Below are 20,110 nucleotides of genomic sequence, written 5' to 3' on the forward strand. Positions count from 1 at the left end.
GAGAGAGGGAAGTATGTCTGAGTGGAGAACCATCCTGTGGGCTTTGACACCACTCATCTCCTGCAAACAATGATGTGTGACTCATGACTCGTGACTGGTGTGACCCCAGACGTCTCCTGGTCCGAGGTGCAAATCACTCCAGGAGAGGAAAAGCCTGTTTATCATCGCCGTCTCTGCTTGGGTGAGTGGGGAAACATCTTCAAGACTCAAAGGTACGGACACCCTGCACTTTACTCCTGTTACATTAAAACAATATTGAACCAGCAGCCAGTCCGTCTTCTTGTTTTCATCTCAGCAGTTGTTTTCCTTGGAGCAGGATGGGATCTTTATGAAGCAGGATGAATGTCAGGATGTTCTCCTAAGGTTCACTTCGTTTGAGGTTTCATGAGGTAAAATCATCAGTCTGGAGGGTTCACGTTTCACTTGAGCCTCTGCTTCTCCTGTTTCTCTTCATTGTCTCACACTTTCTATCTTGTCTATCGAAAGACCTGAGCTGTGCTTGTCGGCCCGTTTACACTGCAGCACCTCATAACTTATTTGTTTGCGATTTCACCGTACTTCCTTCCTCTGTTAGTTTGTTATTGAGGGAAATGCAGATGTGAGCAATAGCAGCGGTTTCCAAGTTGAGGTCTGGAGGCCCCAATGGGCACTTGAGGGGCTACAGGAGGGTCACACAGGAAAATGATAGAGTGGTGCTTTTATTTTGTTGAGGAACAGGCCAGTGAGTAAATAGTTTCACCAAAGTTAACACCAATTAACGGATTTAAGATTTTTTTCCGTTAGAAAACAATTGAGAAAGAAACCGGATATGTTGAAAAAGGTGTAAAAGAATTAGTCTTACTTTTTTTATTGAACTATTGATACAAAATCAGGTAATTTTACATTGTTTCATTAAAAAAAAAAGAACAAGTGAGTGTTTTACAGTAAAAACAAGTAGGTGCCAGAATTCTGTATATTAAGGTGAAAAAATATGAATAATATTCTGTATATTAAGGCAGTTGTACAGATCCACGTATTTATCAGGATAAAGCGCGCTTCCTTTTGTTTTATTTGGGATATTTACGCGTCGGGCCTGGAATAACGAACCCCATGACCTCGCCTGTGACGTCACACTCTCTCCGGAGCGCACTGGTGGGACGAAGCGCACCCACTATTGCGCCGTGAGCTCGGGGGTCGCATAAAAAAACCACAACAACAAAAAAGAAATCCCCCCCCCAACTACAACACAAAGAAGAAGAAAAAAATCCCACCGAGTCACAAGTCCGAGTGAAACAGCAGCGTGTCCCTTTAAAGCGTCTGACAAAAAGCCCATATGATCCCTGAGCTCCAATCACCAAATCCTCCCGCAAAAGCAGCCTCTGCATTTTTGTCTGTCTGAACGCGGCTGTAACACGCTGGAAGCTCCGAGCCGAGGATCCGCTCAGGGGGGGGAGGTTGGACAAAAACTGAAGAAATGTGAGAGAATCCAACGCTCCTTTACATGGCGAGGGGGGAACAGATGCGAAAGGAGTTGATCCTGGACTCCTCCGAGCCTCGGACCGCGGGATCAAAATGGTAGGCTGCAGAGGAGCGCTGCATTTTGTTGTTTATTTTCCTCTCCTCTTCTTCATCTCTTGCAATTTTTTTTTCTGGGAAGCTACTTAAAAAAAACCCACAGGCCGATCAAACTTAGCCGCACACTTCTGCCCCTCGCCGGCCCCCGTCTCTTTGTGTTTCTTCTTTTTTTTTTGCTGCATGTGATTCCGCAGTTTAGTTTTTTAGTTTGTAACTTGCAACGCGGGGCACAAGTTGGGGGGGAAATTGGAAGCTGCTGGAAGAATGCAGAGGCTACAATAGCGACATTGATGCGGAGGAAGGAGTTAAAAAAAATCAATCTCTCTCTCCTGTCACGGTTCGGTTCGGTTCAGGTTCGTGACGGGTCCGGAGAGAGGGGCTCTGACCTGCCTGACCTCCCGCCCCTCCCCGCTTTAGCTGTCAGACAGGCGGGTTGTGCTTTGACATTCACGCGGGGATGAGAGGAGGAGGAGGCGGCCGCTGTCACTCCTCTGTGCCCCTGGAAGTTCACCTGTGTGTGTGTGTGTGTGTGTGTGTGTGTGTGTGTGTGTGTGTGGAGGAGTGACACACACTTGAGGTCACCGGCCCCCCTGCTGAGGTGTGGAAGTGTGTGTCACTGGTGTCACACACTTGCTCCTCTGTCCTTTGATGACTTCACTGGGACAAGCTCGTGTCTGGGTTGTGATGATGTCTTGATTGATAAGTTCCAAGCCCCTGCTGTCATTTGCTTCTGGAATGAATGGAAAGTTAAAGAATTCCGGAGATGCTTCTGCACGTCGGGGGGGCGGTGAGTTGTGCAAGATGTACAAACCGGGCAGGCGAGCCTCCTGGAGGACGGACGAGCATGGAAGAGGTCGATCGCCCGCATCCTGGAAGCGAGGCGATCCTATGGATGCTCAGAGCTGTGTGAGATGTGTTTCTCCTCTTCTGCTTAGAGGTCGGGTTACGGAGCATGTAGACGCTCATATTGGTACAAAACCGAAAAAAGGAAGGTGATATTTTGCTGTCATGTGATACCAACTGACCAATCAGAGCCTTCTTGTTGGAATACAGGGGGGTGGGCTTGTTGTCACCCTTGACTTTGAATGACTTCGGCGTCCGATTTTGCCCCCTCAGATTTTCATCTCATCCCAAACATGACTTCGCCTTGCCGGAGCTCGTCTTGTCTCCGGCCATGATGTCATTCACTGTGAAGTTATCCTATATAATGTGTGTTCCTACAAAATGAAACCCCCTCCAGCATTATTGTCAGAAATAGGTCAAACTGGAAAGAGGGCGGTCTATGCCGGGCTCAGAACTTCTCAATCACCCTTGATGCTGGCTGTGGTGTTTGATAAGGGAGCGGATGTTGCGTGGAGGAGTTTGGGGCGATGGCCGCAGACAGTCCGGGGTCGTATCAGGCTGCCTCATTAGGGAAGCGCGTGGAGGCCGATGCAGCGTTGGAGTAATCCGGCCCAGCGTTCACATCTGGAGGCTGGGGTTAGTATCTGGGTCAGGTCAGAGGGGTCAGCCCGGGTGCCTGCCTGCCTGCCGGGCGGCTTCTGGCAGCAGCAGAGAGCCAAAAGATGTTTGGGCATTGCTTTTTGTGGCGCACACGCGAGGGTAAGCCGCCGTAAACAAAGTGTGTTTGGCTCGTCTACAGAGAGAGGAACGGGCCAGTAGACATGACGGGAGAGAGCAGAGCCCGACTGACCCAGATCAGTCCTTCAGTTTTGTGAATATTTACGTGTTCATTCCTGTATTTTGCATTTTGACGTAACAGCGTTGCTTCTCCTCTCAGTCCTCCGTCCTCCTGCCTCTCCCCGGCTCTGAATCCTCACAGGGTGCTGCCACTTTTTACGTAACTGCCTATTCGGGACATTCCGGCCCACCCTTGACTTCTTCCGGGCTTCGTCAGTCTAGAAAAGCGTCTTTAGTTTCTTGTGACAGACGCAGCCGTTCCAGAGCCCAGCAACAAACTCCGGGCACACATCTTTCTTTCCAGCCCCCCGGTAGGAGTCGGCACTCCTTGGAAACTAAGACCATAGGTGCTGCTAATTTATGCCCCCGAGATTAAAAAACATCAGACGGGGCCGAGCAGACAGCAAGGTCAGCCTCTGCGGGCTTATGTAAGGATTCTTTCTGCTTGGTTTGAAGTGACCCCTGAGGTTTTTTTTTTTTTAGAAACTTAATGCACTGAGAAATTCAATTATTTCTTGCAGTCTAGCAACAGCAGTGGCAACAGTGGTGAATGTTCGTCTGGGAAAAAGAGTGAAATTTAACCCCTGTGGCGCTTTGTACAAATGACTCCGTTATCAAACAGGCCAAACTGCTTTCTGCTCTTTTACGAGTTTGGATCTTTGGAAGATTGGTTGTGTTCCTTCTTTCACGCTCCGATTCGTCCCCGAAATATGAAGAGTTTATACACAGGATGAGGAATTCTGACAGATTTTGAACAGAATTTGGGCCCGAGGCAGAGATTTAAAGCAGATTTCATGCAATTTCATCACAATTATTTCCAGTATTTGATATTTCACCCTCATTATTTTAGATTTATAATGGAATAATAACATTTCTTCATAATAAACACATAGAAATTCCCATCTCAAAGCCTCATCCTGATGTCTCCTATACCTCAAACTAATACATTCCTGCTGTAGTTTTCCTACATCCCTGCTGTTTGTGCTGTATAGTTTTAAGGTCATTGATTGGTCAGAGGAGTGTGGCTGTAGAGAGCCGACGCTCCTCCTTTCAGCCGCTCCTCTCTGTCCTCTCTGACCTTCTCATCAAACATATCATCTGGCTGCACACACAGTATTGCCACACACACACACACACACACACACAGAGCGATTCCCTGTGATAAGGAGGCTCTTCTGCAGCCTTGTGTTACCCTCTTCGCTCTTTGTGTCATGCTATGAAAGGGATAATGAAGATATCACAGTTTCATCCCGTGTAATACCCCCCGGGTCCGTCTGCGTCTGCACCTCCTCGCTGCACATCACAATTTTCTTTTGTCTCAAAGACCTGGTGTCTGCAGTTCACTCATTGAGCCCCGCATGAATGAGATTTTGTCACTTTCCCCACTCGTTTTGACACTAAAGTGACACTGTAGATGCGTTCCCGGTGATGTTTGCATGGTACAAATAGAGAAAAATCTTTATTTGCACAACCGGTTTGGTGCTTGTAGGCTTTTTTTTGGTGCCACAGGTATTTGGCTTCGCGTCCCCGTGTTTACTGATATTCGCATGCATGCACAGTAGGCGAGTGTGTGTCAGCGTCGGCGCACATGGGTGTAGCGCTCTGGCTCGGGAACACTGTGTTATGACTCCAGCAGAGCGGTGGTGTGTGAAGCGTTGTAGAGCGTGTGTGTGCGAGGAGGAGATGCCAGCACCACAGGCCCCTCTCTTGGCCCGGGCCTCCTGACTCAGCGCTTCCTCTCGCGGCTCATTGGCCCAGACGCAAACTTCCTGGCAGCGCCTCGGTGCGGACGCTCTGACCTCATCGCTGCCCCGCCAGGCAGCACCTTTGATTATCCAACCGCTTGTCAAAGTCACCTCAGGTCCAGGGCGACTGTTGATGTCTTCTTTCAACATCGTGTCTTGCTGGGACACACACACACCCCCACACACACACACATGCCGCCCCCAACTTTGTGCAAAGGACAAGCCGGCTCAAGCAAAGTCCTGCTTACACTGTCAGATTTGGATATACTGTACATCAGCCATGCCGGATGCCGCTCATGCTGTGTTCTCATCCTTATTTTTGTTTGTGCATCCCAATTTCATGCTCGGGTAAACACGTATCAGGTTAAATTGGCTTGTCACCTGTGGCTGCATTAACATATAGATGGAAATGTGTTTTAAGCCTCATGATGAAGCAGCAGCAGCAGCAGGAGGAGAAGGAGCAGGAGCAGGTCCGACCCCTCAGACCGCCAGAAAACAGCCCTCAACTTTGCCATAAATTAGGCCGATGGAGTGTGTTGGATTAGAGGAGGCGCTAATATGCTAATAAGTGCTAATATGCTGATCATATTGTCTTTATTATGCGTCGTGTTTGAACAAGCTGATGATCAAATATTTAGTTTGAAAGAGAAAACTTAATAACCGGCGGCGTCTACTTGGAAACCTTTGCAACGTTTTACTGTCCCTCGCAGCAGCACTGTGCACACTGAGTGAAATTGGAACATATTCTTTATCTTCAAAGAGCGCTGTGTCTGATTGGCCAGGTTTGTTGTGCCTTGGCTGGCAACAGAAGTCAGTTTCAGCATGTGAAGCTCAAACTCAAGCTGGTTGAATCGTTATGTCACAGTTATTAATTCATCAAAGGTGCAACTCTCCGCCTCCAAACTGATTTTAAAAAGTGAGAACAAAGCTGTGAATGTGGATTTCTCTGTCGCTGTGCCGTGTTTGACCTCAGTGGTGAGCACGCTGCCACCCACAGCTCCCTTTGACTCATCGAACATTGATTCTTATCAGCTTATTTTGCTATGGCAGCGCTCTAATGATCAGCATAGCGCTTGTTAAAAATCAGCCGCCGAAATCCTGTTGATCTGTCTTACAGGAGCAACACGTCTGCTGCCAGAACAAAGAGAGTCCTCACATGTTTAGATCCTCTCTTTCATCTGAGCCTCTGTGATTTGCACATTCTGTACCGTTTCTTTATCCTCCATCTGCAAATCAACGACTCTAATGCGGCTATGCTTGCATATGCATGTGTCTCTGTGTGTGTGTGTGTGTTCAGGCTTGCAGGTGCCTTTGAGTGCAAGTATGTGTGTGTGGGTGTGCTCTTGCATCTGCTACTGTATATGCTTCCTCTACCTCAAGGTCAATGCTGGGTCTCTGTGCTGATTGGATTTGGAGGAGAGGAGGGAGTGCAGACTGCAGACGGAGGAGAATTCTTCCGCTAGACACAAACACAGAGGGGAAGGGGGGAGACAACTTAGCAGACCGCTCCTCTCTCCGTTCCAGTCTGAGCCCAGCCCCGTATCCCAGGATAAACAGATCTGCCACTCTCGCCCCCTCCACACCCCTAAAGATCCAGAATCTACTTCCCTGACTCGGCATCTCGGGGACTAAACCTGTGTGTCGTTAAGCGGCGGCGGTGGCAGCGAAGGTCTAGTGATCGCTTGGCGGACACAGCGTCTGTCATTACCCTGATGACTTTTTAATGGCCCTCTGATTGGACTCTGCCTGAAATGACATGCCCGTGTCCCGTTGCAGATCCGTGTCCCCACAGTGTAAGAGGGCCCTGGTGTTAAAGAGACAGCCTGGTCCTGTCCGTCATATTTATGTGTTTGATCATATTTATCTGTTTCTTTGACTTTCAGCAGGATAAGTTGCATGATCGGGCTTGACCCTTTACATTTAGGTACAGATCGGCCTGATGGTGGCGCTGTAATCACCACTTTTACATTTTGAATCGTAAGTCATTGAATCCTGATTTGGTCTATCCGCTTCCATTCCTCATAGGCCACGCCCATTTTCACCTTACGCCGCTTTCTGCCACTTTGAACTTGCAGAGTCTTAATCAGCAGACTGTTCAACCTCGGCGAGGTATGAGGTATGTGCTTCCTCGTTCCCTTCCTGTGATGAGTCAGGGGTGTGTGTGTGTGTGTTTGTATGCCAGTGCGTGTGTGTATGTGGTGGAGATGGGCGCTGTGCGGTGCTGCATGCCAGTGAGTGAGATGAGGGCTGACACCGTGCCCACTCTCCTTCCTCGGTATGTCAGTCAGCGAGACCTCTGCCGGGCCCCTGGTCAGGGGGGCCGCACAGACCCTCACAGGGGACCAGGGCCTGTGCTCTTCACTGTCTCAGATGAAGAGGTGGAAGTGGCCTTGGCCGTGTGGCAAAAAGGGGCCGGGGGCACGAGCATGTAGACGGTGTGAGGGGTTAATGTCATAGTGACGTCATACAAAGCCAAAGATATGAGCGTTGATGCAGGATGACGTTCAGAGCACCGAAGTCCATCTCCCCCTGAACGCAGCACGGACCCCCACGCTCTGGTGTGTGTGTGTGTGTGTGTGTGTGTGTGTGTGTGTGTGTGTGTGTGTGTGTGTGTGTGTGTGTGTGTGTGTGTGTGTGTGTGTGTGTGTGTGTGTGTGTGTGTGTGTGTGTGTGTGTGTGTGTGTGTGTGTGTGTGTGTGGGGGCTCTGACACTGGCCCCTGCTAATGGCTCAGTCTGTTCCCTGGTCAGACATGACAGTTAGGATACTGTAGATGTTCCCTCGCTCTGCGCTCATAAATCTGCCGTGATACCAGGTGTGAACCAAAACAGCAGCTGACTCCCTTTTTTTAATAGAAACAACATATGGTCAACTTTATTTGATCTTCCCAGCAATGTGTCAATGTCAAACCCTAAGTGAGTGTACGCTGCATACTAACCAGGAGTATTTACGTGTGTTTTCACCCGGATTTGCTGGGATACAGATTAGATTAGAAGTGGGATGAAAGGATTCCAAAATATTCTGCTTATAACTCTCCTGTGCTTCCTCAAAGGGGCCCTGAGAGATAAAGCGTCCGTTAGATTCCACAGAACAGACACAGTAACGTTTAAAATGGCAGCTTTGCAGAGTTCACGCCCCCCTCAGTCCCCCTTCCCTGTCTAACAGTGTGTGGCGGCGCTGTCCTGCCATAGAAACGCAGACTTTACACAGTAGTAAATCTGCTCCTTCAGTCTGGGGCGAAGGTGTGGGAGAGAACGGGCATTTTCACCAGTGAAAGTCAAATTAGAAGAGAGATTTCATTCTTGCGTCTGGCTGGATTCACTCTGACTCGGGCTCTCGCCTGGCTCGTCTCCAGGAGTCGGGGGCCTCTGCCAAGTGCATACCAGCGGCCCGGGCACGGCTGAACTGTGCGAGGATTCACCAATTAACTGTGCTCGTAGGATCTACTGTTACAACTGTAGCGCTGACATCTTGACTCTGAGCCCGGCTTCTTCCTCCACTGGGTCCGATCCTTCACTTACACATAAAGAAAAGTGCAAACTATCCAACAACAATAAGTATAATAACAGTGAGACATGAATGATGCAGACTTTCCTCACTAAGCAATCAGGAAAGAGTTAAATGCCTGGATGTGATTGCAGCAAACTGTCATCCTCATCATTCTGTGCTGTCGGCTCCCCACTGGACCGGTTAAGGCGATTCTAATTATACGGATTTGTACTTTTTCTGTCAGCTGGGCTTACGCTGCGACAGTTTAAAGCTTTTAAAGGGGACATGTTGTGCTTTTTATTCTTCCTCTTGTTTTATAATGTTAGATAATTGCGTGTTTGTCTTGAATATTGTCAAATTTGTGGTGATCTCTACATCCGGGCCTCATGTTCTTAGTCCTGGCTGACCAATCGGCTTTGTTGAACCCTTAAATGATCTGTTCTCACTCAGTGTGCATGGCGTGAATGGCACTCAAGCGAGGAGGAGTGGATGTGAATCAACGGTGCTTAAAAAATGACTTCTCCAATCAATGTATTTACATGAAAACATGATCGCAGCACCTCCATCAGGCCAATTAGTGTCATTTATAAACGGAGTAGCTGCTTCATCCCTCAGTAGTCGTCAATTGGAGTAATTAGCGACACCACTGTGAAGATGTTACCTTTAATTACAGCTTTCAGCGACGTTTACACTGCGGTACTTGAACGCACCGATCCTGTGCCAAAGTGTTCAGTTATGTCCTTAAACACATAAACACAGACTCTGGGCCAAATGAAATTAAAATGGACAACAATGATAACAAAGCGATTTAAAAGGAGGATGATCTGGATTAAATGTCAGCGGATCAAAATAGGGAAAGGTGAAGAAAGTGTAAAGGTCCTCTGAGGTCAGGCCGATACCCTCACACACCGTGCTTGGCAGCAGATGAGATGATCCGGCTGGAAAGGGTGTGCAGAGCTGCGGATGTGATTGAAGTCTGTTTAAATGACTCCTCTTGTCGGGTGCGTCAGTAATCCCCCCGCTGTGTGTTTGTCATGGGTCAGGCCGGGCATGAATAATGTATCGGGAGACATCTGACTGAGAGACTGGTTAAAGGTGGCCGCTCCCTCTAATGACAGCAAACAAGCCCTCCGCCTGACATTTCCAAGGAGGGAGTGTGGGAGATAATGACAGGCAGGCAGGCGGGCGGGCATGCGGGAGGGCGAGCGAGATGAGGGCCTTTCACTCCGTTTGTTAGGCTTGGGTGTGCGATGAAATGTGACAAGATGCGTCTCCTCTTGATTCCAATTGCATATTGGGACAGACGGGATCGCTGTGCGCCCGTGAAATGAAATCGTCCTCCAGCGCCGGTGTGGAGGGAGATAATGCCATCACTCACCGATGGAATCATTTTGTCATTTGAGTGTGAGTTTGCTGCAGGAGAAGCACAATGTCCCATAAATACATTATATACTGTATATTATGATATCTGTGCCCCTCCAAACTCACACAACAACACACTTTAAGCATCACTTTAATCACATATGGAGCATTTTACTGTAAATACTTGAAATCTGATATCGTTCAGAATCACTCTTCTACATTTTTGAACAAGCCTCTGCGTGTACTTGTTTGTTCTCTGGATGTTGTGGATTCATGCCCCACCGAAACAATATGAAAATTCCCAACTGTCGCTTTAAATTTCCCACTTCCAGGACTGAAACTTCCAGTCAAAGCGGTTGTGTTGACGTTTTGTTGGTATCTAAGCTGGATACTGGCGAGTCGGAGTCGATCAGTATCGCTAAAGGAACATCACTTCCAGACTGCAACCTGGGCTTGATCTGATTATGGTCGTAGGATTTCGCCCTTGGGTGTGTGTGTGTGTGTGTGTGTGTGTGTGTGTGTGTGTGTGACGTCTGCGGCCTTGCACAGGGCGATAAACCGATCGGCGCTCCTCTCCGGCTCAGAGTGCAAATCAAGAAGCGGCCAAGTTATGAATAAATCTAATGCCGGATAATTGAATTCTTCAGACCCGGCGCCGGATTTTCAAGGTTACGGCCAAATGTAAATCCATCAACAATTAGAACAATTAAAGGTCGTTTTCATTGAACTTAATAAGATCATTTGTTGTGCAGGAGTCAGAGCTGAAGTGCTCGCTTGCGTTTGCTTGTCCTTTAAAGTCAAACTCATACAATTAAAACACATAATTAAAAGTCTTTGTGCTGTGATTCATCCTCATATTGGAGCCTCTGCTGTGTAGATGAGCGGAACGTCGACGCTCCCAAAAATAGCTGGATTATTATTTTTAATCTCTCATCCCCTTTGTCTTTTGTTATTCCTTCAATATTTCTCCCTCTAAACAGAACACTCAGGAAGAAGACATGCGGCAGATGCAGTTACGGCCTCCGTCTGCAACACGAGACCGATGTCAGCCGGGGGGAAAATCAATATTCTTTGTATTTTGTCCTCAACGTAGAGCCCCGGAATGATAAATTCCAATAATTGTTTGGAGGGTTACTTAGTATTTATTCTGCATGGTTTCTCTAATTATTTCTCCGGACGTGTTTTGTCTTGTGCATAATTCGCTGCTCCTCGGGGACGGCGTGTAGCGAGTGGGTGTGCTGAGAGAGCCGGCTAATGGGGGGGAGATGGTACAGAATACCAATGCACACACACACCAGTCGGTCCTTGTGTGTGTGTGTGTGTGTGTGTGTAGAGAGAGAGAGAGAGAGAGAGAGGCAGCGAGAGAGAGAAAGAGAGATGCTGTGTTTGTGTTTGTTCTCTAAGTTGTGTATCTGCATTTTTTGTGCATGGATGCACATCACATACGCTTGTGTGTGTGGGTGGGTGTGTGTGTGTGTGTGTGTTTGCTGCTCTGTCCCCACTCACATCCCGTCTGGATCGAAACCCTGCCCTTCCTGTGCTAAAATAAACCCACCTTGGGAAGTTGAGGACCTTGCACGGTGCGCTCAGCGTTATACTTTTGATTTCTCTGTGACTTCCACTGTGCAGCAGCACGTAAGCACACTGTGACTTTGTGCAGAACACTTAAGATTATTTATACATCATCGTTCAAAATCTGTTTATTCAGCAATTATTTCTCTGGAGGTCATATTTGAGTATCACTATATTTCATGACGGTGTCTAATGGAAATTGAATTGAATTCGACTGTGCATATTGATTAACTCCTCTGTCTCTGTCTTTGTCTCTGTTTCTCTCTGTCTCTGTCTCTGTCTCTCTCTCTCTCTCTCTCTGTCTCCAGCTCATAGTGGAGAAGACCACAGACTTCCCCTCTGCTGAGTTCTCTCTGGTGGAGGATGTGGCTCTGCACTTCACCTGTTTAATGGACAGGCTGAACGAACAGCGCCTCTTCCAGCCTGACCTGTGTGACGTTGACATTGTGCTGGTGCGTCAGCGCAGCACCTTTCCGGCCCACAAGGGTGTGCTGGCGGCCTACAGCCCCTTCTTCCACTCCCTTTTTGCCCAAAGCAAGCAGCTGCGACGGGTGGACCTGTCCCTGGAAGCTCTGACCTCTCAGGGTCTGCAGCAAATCCTCAACTTCATTTACACCTCCAAGCTGCTGGTGAGCAGCCGCACCGTCCGCGACGTGCTGAATGCCGCCACCCTGCTTCAGATGAATGACATTGCGGCCTCCTGCCGCGACCTCATCAGCAGCCACTCGCTGAGGACCTCCTCCGCCGCCATGGCCAATCAGGAAGGAATCGACAGCGACGACCCAGCTGTTGGCGTGATGCCCCCCAGCCAGCTGTACCGGGAGATCAAACAGGAGTCAGAGTTGGGGAGGGTGTACACGCGGGAGGGGAGCAGCCCGTTCTCCGTTCGGGTGGAGGAGGGCCCGGGCAAGATGGCCTCCACGCCGAAGCAGTACTACCAGAAGGAGGAGGGGTCAGGGCACGGTGCTGGCACAGGTGTGGCCTCTTTGTGCAAAGTGGAGGGCAGTGGGGAGGAGTCAAAGACCTCAGATGGCCACGCCTCCTTTAACAGAGACCAGATCATCGTGGAAGTCAACCTGAACAACCAGACCCTCAATGTGTCCAAGGGATCAGAGGGCAAATCTGCAATGGCTACAGAGACGGCTGCTATGTTTGGCCGCTGCCATGACAACGGGAGGGATTCAGAAGACGACGACGAGAGAGACGAGAATGACGGTTTGGAAGATGATGAGGACGACCTGAAACGTGAGGAAATGCTGATGCAGAGCAGCGAGGATGAGGAAGAAGACGAGGAAGAGGAGGAGGAGAACACACTAAACATTCCGGGCTTGGACGAACCGGCCATGATGGACCGGCCTCGTCGCGGCACCAGAGCTTTGACCATCGCTGCCGCCGCCGCCTCCATGCGGCAAACCCTCACCGAGGCCACGGTGACCAACCTGGGTCACGGCCGCAAGAGGACGCTGGACCCCGAAGGCCTGGGCCAGAAGGTGAGACTGGAGGAGAAGCAACACTTCCCCTGCAAGAAATGTCCTCGCATCTTCAACAACCGCTGGTACCTGGAGAAGCACATGAACGTCACACACAACCGCATGCAGATCTGCAACAACTGCGGGAAACGCTTCCTGCTGGAGAGCGAACTGCTGCTGCACCAACAGACCGACTGTGAGAAGAGCATCCAGGTAGGGATCAGACATGAGGAGGAGGAAGAGGAGGAGGAGGAGGAGGAGGAGATGATGATTTCTTTCTTTTAATAGATATTTTTGCACATTTTGTTAATTGGATCAGCTGCAGCCCTTCATTCAGCTCAGCAGAGACAGCATTTGTTAGACACGTGCATTTATCTGTAATTTAAACTATTTTCTTCGTATGATGGACGATTTCAGTAAGAACCGTCCCAGAAGCAGAGGCCGTTCCCTGGCACGCTTTTATTATGAAATGTCTGGAAGAAGTGTTACATTTTACATCAATTTTTAAATCGGCAAGTAGAAGCACTTTGAACTGGATAGTTGGCGGCCAGAAGTGTGATTCTGTTCAAGTAGAATCTCACATCATGAATGTGTTGCCGTGCCGACGTGCAGCACGCTCACGTCTCTCTCTGCGGCCCTGTCTGCACTTCAAACTGGACATTTCCAGTAAAGAGCGTTGACTTAAATTGATCACTGAGGTATTTAGTCACCTGGCAGTCAGACACACACACACACACACACACACACACACACACACACACACACACACACACACACACACACACACACACACACACACACACACACACACACACACACACACACACACACACACACACACATTAGTCCAGCGCCGGTGTGCAGTGAGCAGCTGGACCCCCGCTGAGGCTCTGAAGATCATTTGCTGCTTTAATCTGCTGACTCTAATTGCTTTTTTGGTACAGTGCATGTTTAAGTGTCTGTGTCAGCACACACACCTGGATTTTCATGGATATCTGTTAGAACTGTTCCACACACTGAACTAACAAATTGGCTTTCTCAACAGCACTCACACACACACACACACACAGACACACACAGAGAGAGAGAGAGAGAGACAGACAGCAGCAGTTTGTGCCTTTTTTCTTTGTCCCCCCCCCCCCCCTGCAGTGTGTCACGTGTGGGAAGGCGTTCAAGAAGCTTTGGTCTTTACACGAGCACAACAAGATCGTCCACGGTTACGCTGAGAAAAAGTTCTCCTGCGAGATCTGTGAGAAGAAATTCTACACCATGGCTCATGTCCGGAAGCACATGGTCGGTGAGTGACGTCATAGGGAGGGGGAGGGGGGCGGAGGGGTGGTTGTGTTGATGAAAGCTTCCTTTTCTACGTCCCACTGATTGTCATGTGCGGTTTGGTTTGGGCGTTTCTTTCCCCTTCCGCTTTTTGGGCAGATAAGCATCTTATTTCCCACACACATCTCAACAGTGTTTGTGTGTGTGTGTGTGTGTGTGTGTGTGTGTGTGTGTGTGTGTGTGTGTGATACTCCACTTATGCTCCATGGTGGGCAAAAGCAATCGGATACAAAGTTTTAATCTGCATGTAAACATACTGAGTGGGAATAATCACATAGCTCCAATTTAACAGTGGAAGTTCCAGAATGTCTTTATGAAAATCTGCCAAAAACTGAACTTTAATTCAGTTTTATTGTGCAAATATGATTGTAAGGAGGCAGTTTGCTTATTTGTCCTTTCTTGTTGTCCTGGTCTGTGTGTGTGTGTGTGTGTGTCTGTGTTCTGTGTGTGTGTGTAGCCCATACGAAGGACATGCCGTTCACCTGCGAGACGTGTGGGAAGTCGTTCAAGCGCAGCATGTCCCTGAAGGTTCACTCCCTGCAGCACTCGGGAGAGAAGCCCTTCAAGTGTGAGGTGTGTATGCATGTGTGTGTGTAAGGTGTGTGTGTGTGTGTGAACTCGACTCATCTCTTCTTCACAAAATGACTTCACAGAGAGAAGAAACAGAGTTTATCCGCAGAGCTCGGCTGCTCATCCGCTGTTCTTCTCTCACATTCTCTCACATTCTTCACACCTAAATGCAGTTATAATAAGCCGTGGTAAAGGTTGTCTTAATTATCACACCCTGGCAAAGTTACAGAGAAAGTCACGGAGTAGTTTCCAGAATTGAATTGCAAATTGAGTGAAGAAATCCTGCTCAGATGAATTGGACTCAAACTGATCTCGTCCTCCTCCTGCTGCCAGCGATGCGTGTACTTTGTGTACTTTGTGTAATGCTGTGATTTGTTGTGCACCTCAGAACTGCAGTGAGCGTTTCCAGTATAAGTACCAGCTGCGTTCCCACATGAGCATCCACATTGGGCACAAGCAGTTCATGTGCCAGTGGTGCGGAAAGGATTTCAATATGAAGCAGTACTTTGACGAACACATGAAGACACACACTGGTGAGTCGCGCTCGGATCAGTCTCAGGTGGTTGTGTATTGTCGGTGGCGTAACGAGGAGTGTGTGTGTGTTTTCTACTGTCGCCTCTGTGTTTCCCCGCCTGCAGGAGAGAAGCCATACATCTGCGAGATCTGCGGGAAAAGCTTCACGAGTCGGCCCAACATGAAGCGCCACCGCCGCACACACACGGGGGAGAAGCCGTACCCGTGCGAGGTGTGCGGCCAGCGCTTTCGCTTCTCCAACATGCTCAAGGCCCACAAGGAGAAGTGCTTCCGCGTCAGCAACCCCATGGTCGCCGATGGCAGCGACCCCCTGGGCCTGGACCGTCCTCTGGCCCCGCCCTCCGTGGACTCTACAGGTCAGGTGCAGCTGGGAGCGGCGACGCCCCCCGATTCGTCCGCCACCCCGCCCTCCTCCAACCCCCAGCCCCTCCCCCTCGCCCTCCACGGCTCTCAGCTCTCCCTCCCCATGCTGCACTCCATGGGGGGGCTGCCCCCCGCCTCACATTTACCCCCGCCGCCGCCCCTGTTCTCTGCCGGCAGGATGAACTCCAACAACTAACAAATCTCTGTAGCGTTGAAAAGCACTTTGTTCCGTTTTTTCGTTTTCCTTCGAGTTTGGTGAAGACTGGAGAAGGGATGATGCACCTCAGTGACATTTTGCACGGAGGGATCAGCTGCCGGGCGACGGCGGTCTCCGCTTGTGACATCTCCACACGTGCACCCACCACAATAACAAATAGTAATTTTCTACTCTGTTCAATACAATAGCAAACCTCAGAGTCCAGACGGACGCGTCACCGCCATCCTCATCACTTCCTCGTCTCTTCTGCTTTCATTTGGGATTCTCCAACGCCACACACACGTCGACAGAGAACCTTGCACAGTGCGTTGATTGTAGCATCTCTTCACAAGATAGCCGCGGATGAACGCTTTCCCCCTAAGATTGGGGGGAAGAACGGGAGCTGCTTTTGAGAACCGTGATTTCCTTTTTGATCGATTCTCTGCCCGAGATGTAGCGAGTGGTTCTGACGCGACCCAGCAATAACCAAATGCTGATTTTTGTCTTTGAGCATATATCTGTATATGGCATCGCCAATAACCAAATCTGTCCTGTTAGCTCACCTGCTATAGTTAGGAAACGTTATACAGCATTTATCTTCACTCCTGCACCTTACATTTAACCCTCCTGATATTTACAGATGTACTCCTGATTGTCTTCATTTCTACAGTCGTGATCGTGTGTAATTTTCGTGGCACGTTGCGTTACATTTGTGAGGACGTAGGCGAAGTTCAGAGTCAGCGGCGTGTGTGTGTGTGTGAGACGTGAAGCTGAGGAGAGTTATCGGAGAGGCACTCGGCCAATCACCGCTCGAAATTCCCTAAATCGGGAGACGGATTTATTGGTCAAAGCTCATCTGTTGCTTACATTAAGCACTTTTCGCTCCTGTAGTTCCAATATGGCACTTTTCCTGTGACGTAACGTATTCATGCCTATATTTGTAGGTTTAAATCCTAAATTTAGGGATACTTGTTGATCTTGCTCTAGTGTTACTCGATTACAGCTCATTGCCAACTAAAATCAAGAAGCCTGATCTGCACAATTAGCCTGCAGAGTAAGAGGATGTAGGGATATAGAATATGTGTTTATACCTGCTTGCGTAGCCGTGGTAACGTGCACATTTCATTACGACGTGACCCATCATGTTAAAGGATAATCACTACATAATCCTCTCTTATTGAATAGCACTGACGATGACGACTGTTGGCCGCGCCGCGAGCTCAACCGCCAAACCGGCGGCTTTGATGCTGAAAGTTTGGGGGGGACAAACGTAAACGTCCCCCGTCCAGAACATCCATCGTTGTCCTTACGTGCACTTTTGATCGACCAGAATAATAATCTCTCGAATCGGTTTCTTATCCAAAAAGAGTCTCCGTGCACTATCGACGCACTCCCGCTCACTTTATCTCTAGCTAGCCTACTTCTAGTGTAGCATTAACTTGTATATATTGTAAGATGTGTTCCCTGTGACTAATTCCTCATGTTTACATCTGGAGAGTCGGATTGAATGTCCCCCCCCCCACGCCCCCACACACACCGTGATGTGTGTCTCGGCCGGTACAAATGGTGGATAAGCTCTTGTAAATGTGATAAGCTGTTTTCATTTATTTAAACTAGCATAAAATTGAAGCACCTTAGTGTTGCCCGCGTCTTAGCTCACGCACCCGCAGCTGGCGTCCCCCCACCCCCCAGCGGCTGCCGTGGTTACATCCTGATAACGGTACAGGTTTATTTCGTCTTTCTTCACGGTGTCAAACACCTTTTTTTTTTTTGTTTTTGTACGTTTTTGATTTTGCTGCTTTTTGTACCGGGTCCAGTTTGATTCTGGCCTGTTGGAAAGTCCAGAGCTGAAGAAACTGTTCAATAAGCTCCATTGGTTAAATTCCCTATAAGCTCGTAAACTCTAACAGTTAAAGACGTTTTGGTGGATGTGAGGAAGGAAGCTGCCGACATCTCGAGGCCATTTAAGGCGTAATGAAGTGTTTGGCACACTGAGCGTTGACACAAGGTCAATGTCGTACAGGATGTGAAGCAGATACGAAGGTTCTGCTGCGCCCTTGTGGCAGCTTGGTGAAGTACACTCTCTTTGTAGTAATTCTAAAACAAGAGGAAAGGCGTGAAAACGACACGTGTGTGTGTCTCAGGGGAAACTGTGACCTCTATGACATCACCAGGGTTATATAATGACCTTTATGATGTCATTGGCGTTTCCCTGAATTTGCACTTTGCTTCTTATACGTTTGTTTTCACGTATTGAACAGGGCTGAATTCAATAGAAGAAACCCACAGTGCTTTATAATCAAATAAATAACCCATTTTGAGACACTTTGTAGTATTTGCCCAACTTAAAGCACTTAAACAAAAGAGGATATTGAGATACTGTGGTGTTTATTTGAGACGTAATTGTATTTGCCTTATAGTCGAAGAGGGAGACGGCAGGTTGTGGAGGTCTGATGTGGATCGTGATGATGGAGAAGGGAAAGTAGTTAATTGTACTGATATATGCACTTTGAATTTGTTTGCATACAAGGTGAACGGAGAACTTTGATGCCGGTTGCAGCAGTTTCTCTCTTTTCTTTTGGACACGGTTTGTGTTTACGTGTTCTCGTAGACGGATCCCCAACGGAGCGGCTTGATATGCGACTGTTAGCGTTTTCTGCTGTGAGAGAATGACAAGCAGGTGTCACAGCTGTTGCCAAATTGATAAAGATATCAACTAATGCAAGCACTTTATATTGCAAGTCACCCGTTTGGGGTTTGGAAGGCTGAAATCTGTTGGTTTAGAAATTTGGTTTGAAGCCGTCGACCCTGGAAATGAATCAAACACCTGCCTGGAATATTCTGTTCAAACAGGAGGTGAACAACTGACTGATCTGATGTTTTAGAAACCAAAATATCTCTCATATTCCACTTTATTTAGACGTTTCTATCCTGTCATGACAACGTGTTTAGAGGAAGCGTCAGCCTGCTAACAAAAAAGACTCAATCCACCCCAGAAAACAGAATTTGTGCGTTGATCCTCAGCAAACAAGTCTTCCTTCAATCAGATCCTGAGACGATGTAAGTGTGACTTAACTAAACGGACTGTTAAATCTGCAGTAAAGCTCAGATTCTAATGACTGAGAAGGGAAATTTTTGCACAGTGTGTGTTAGATGTCCTGTCGTCGAGGCAGGTAGGCTTTCCTGTCGTGTTTGAATCAGCCAAATTCTCCTTTTATTGAGGCTAGCAGCCAAAGGCGTGTAATAGAAGAGGAAAGGTGGACCCGCCCTTGTCCTTAAACCAGGGTTTTGTCAGTTATGAAGTGGGCGATTAGCCACCGTAGTGACTGTGCATTCTGCGTTGCACCTTAGGCGAACGTTCGATAATGACGCTTTGAGAATAGAAGTCCGTTCAAAGCCGGAGCACTCACGGGATTTCCAGGCCTGATTCCCCCCACACCCATCCCACCCAAGCTGGGATTTGGGAGTGTGTGAATCTGAAAAGGGCAGAAATCTGAGGCCTTCAGCTTCCAGAAAAGTGTTTGGAATGTCAACATTGCAGTCTTATTTTAGTAACGATTACTAATGTTCCACGAAGATTATGGTGAAAACACGACGTGGGCGTGCGTGTTTGTCAAGTGTTTCAAGAAATGCGTCGCTCTTTCACGAGTAAGATTTTGTTTTTTTTATAACGGAGGAGTCTGTTTGTTTTGTTTTTGTTTTGTAATCTGCCCTTATTTCAGGTGCAAATTAGAATAATAAGAAGTTGGAAAAATCGTTTTGGTTCTTTTGCATGTGAACGTTTCGGTTAACCGGTCTAACAATTTGTTCCCTTTATGGGCGAAGACGTATGTGGTGGTAACCCTAGGCAACAGACGCCACAGTCGATACAAAGACGTATTAGAATGATCCATATACCCTCTACGTTTGCCATACTTACTCATATTGCAGATGTGTTAACGAAATCATAACGTGTACTGTTACTTGCTGATTCTCTACTTTATAATGTAAACACTATGTCTTAGTTAACTCTGGTGTACAAAGACCATGTGTAGACAGTAGTCGTCAAGTTCAGCTATATTAAAATACTAAAACAATACAAGGACAATAGTGTCTAGAGGTGCTAATAACATTAGACTGTATTTTCTGTCTTTGACTGTATTATTGACTAGTTTACTGTCTGTAACACAGCAGAGCGTATTGAAATCATTTCAATATTAAACAGTATAGATATATTATTGCAAAGGGAGTTGTGTGCTGTGATTT

The 20,110-nt window shown here is 48.0% G+C and overlaps 1 protein-coding gene across 1 annotated transcript; it reads left to right on the forward strand.

Moving 5' to 3' along the window:
• Window positions 1-889: 889 nt before the first annotated feature.
• zbtb47b (zinc finger and BTB domain containing 47b) lies at window positions 890-20,080 on the forward strand. Its single transcript, XM_076138124.1, has 6 exons — window positions 890-1,554; window positions 11,710-13,083; window positions 14,020-14,167; window positions 14,660-14,775; window positions 15,161-15,305; window positions 15,411-20,080. The coding sequence occupies exons 1-6, from the start codon at window positions 1,552-1,554 to the stop codon at window positions 15,863-15,865; spliced, it is 2,241 nt and encodes a 746-aa protein (XP_075994239.1). The 5' UTR covers window positions 890-1,551; the 3' UTR covers window positions 15,866-20,080.
• Window positions 20,081-20,110: the final 30 nt, after the last annotated feature.

The sequence above is a fragment of the Genypterus blacodes genome, unplaced genomic scaffold (genome assembly GCF_046128005.1).
Source record: "Genypterus blacodes isolate CSIRO-AG114 ecotype Tasmania unplaced genomic scaffold, CSIRO-AGI_Gbla_v1 ptg000348l_1, whole genome shotgun sequence".
Lineage (NCBI taxonomy): Eukaryota > Metazoa > Chordata > Actinopteri > Ophidiiformes > Ophidiidae > Genypterus > Genypterus blacodes.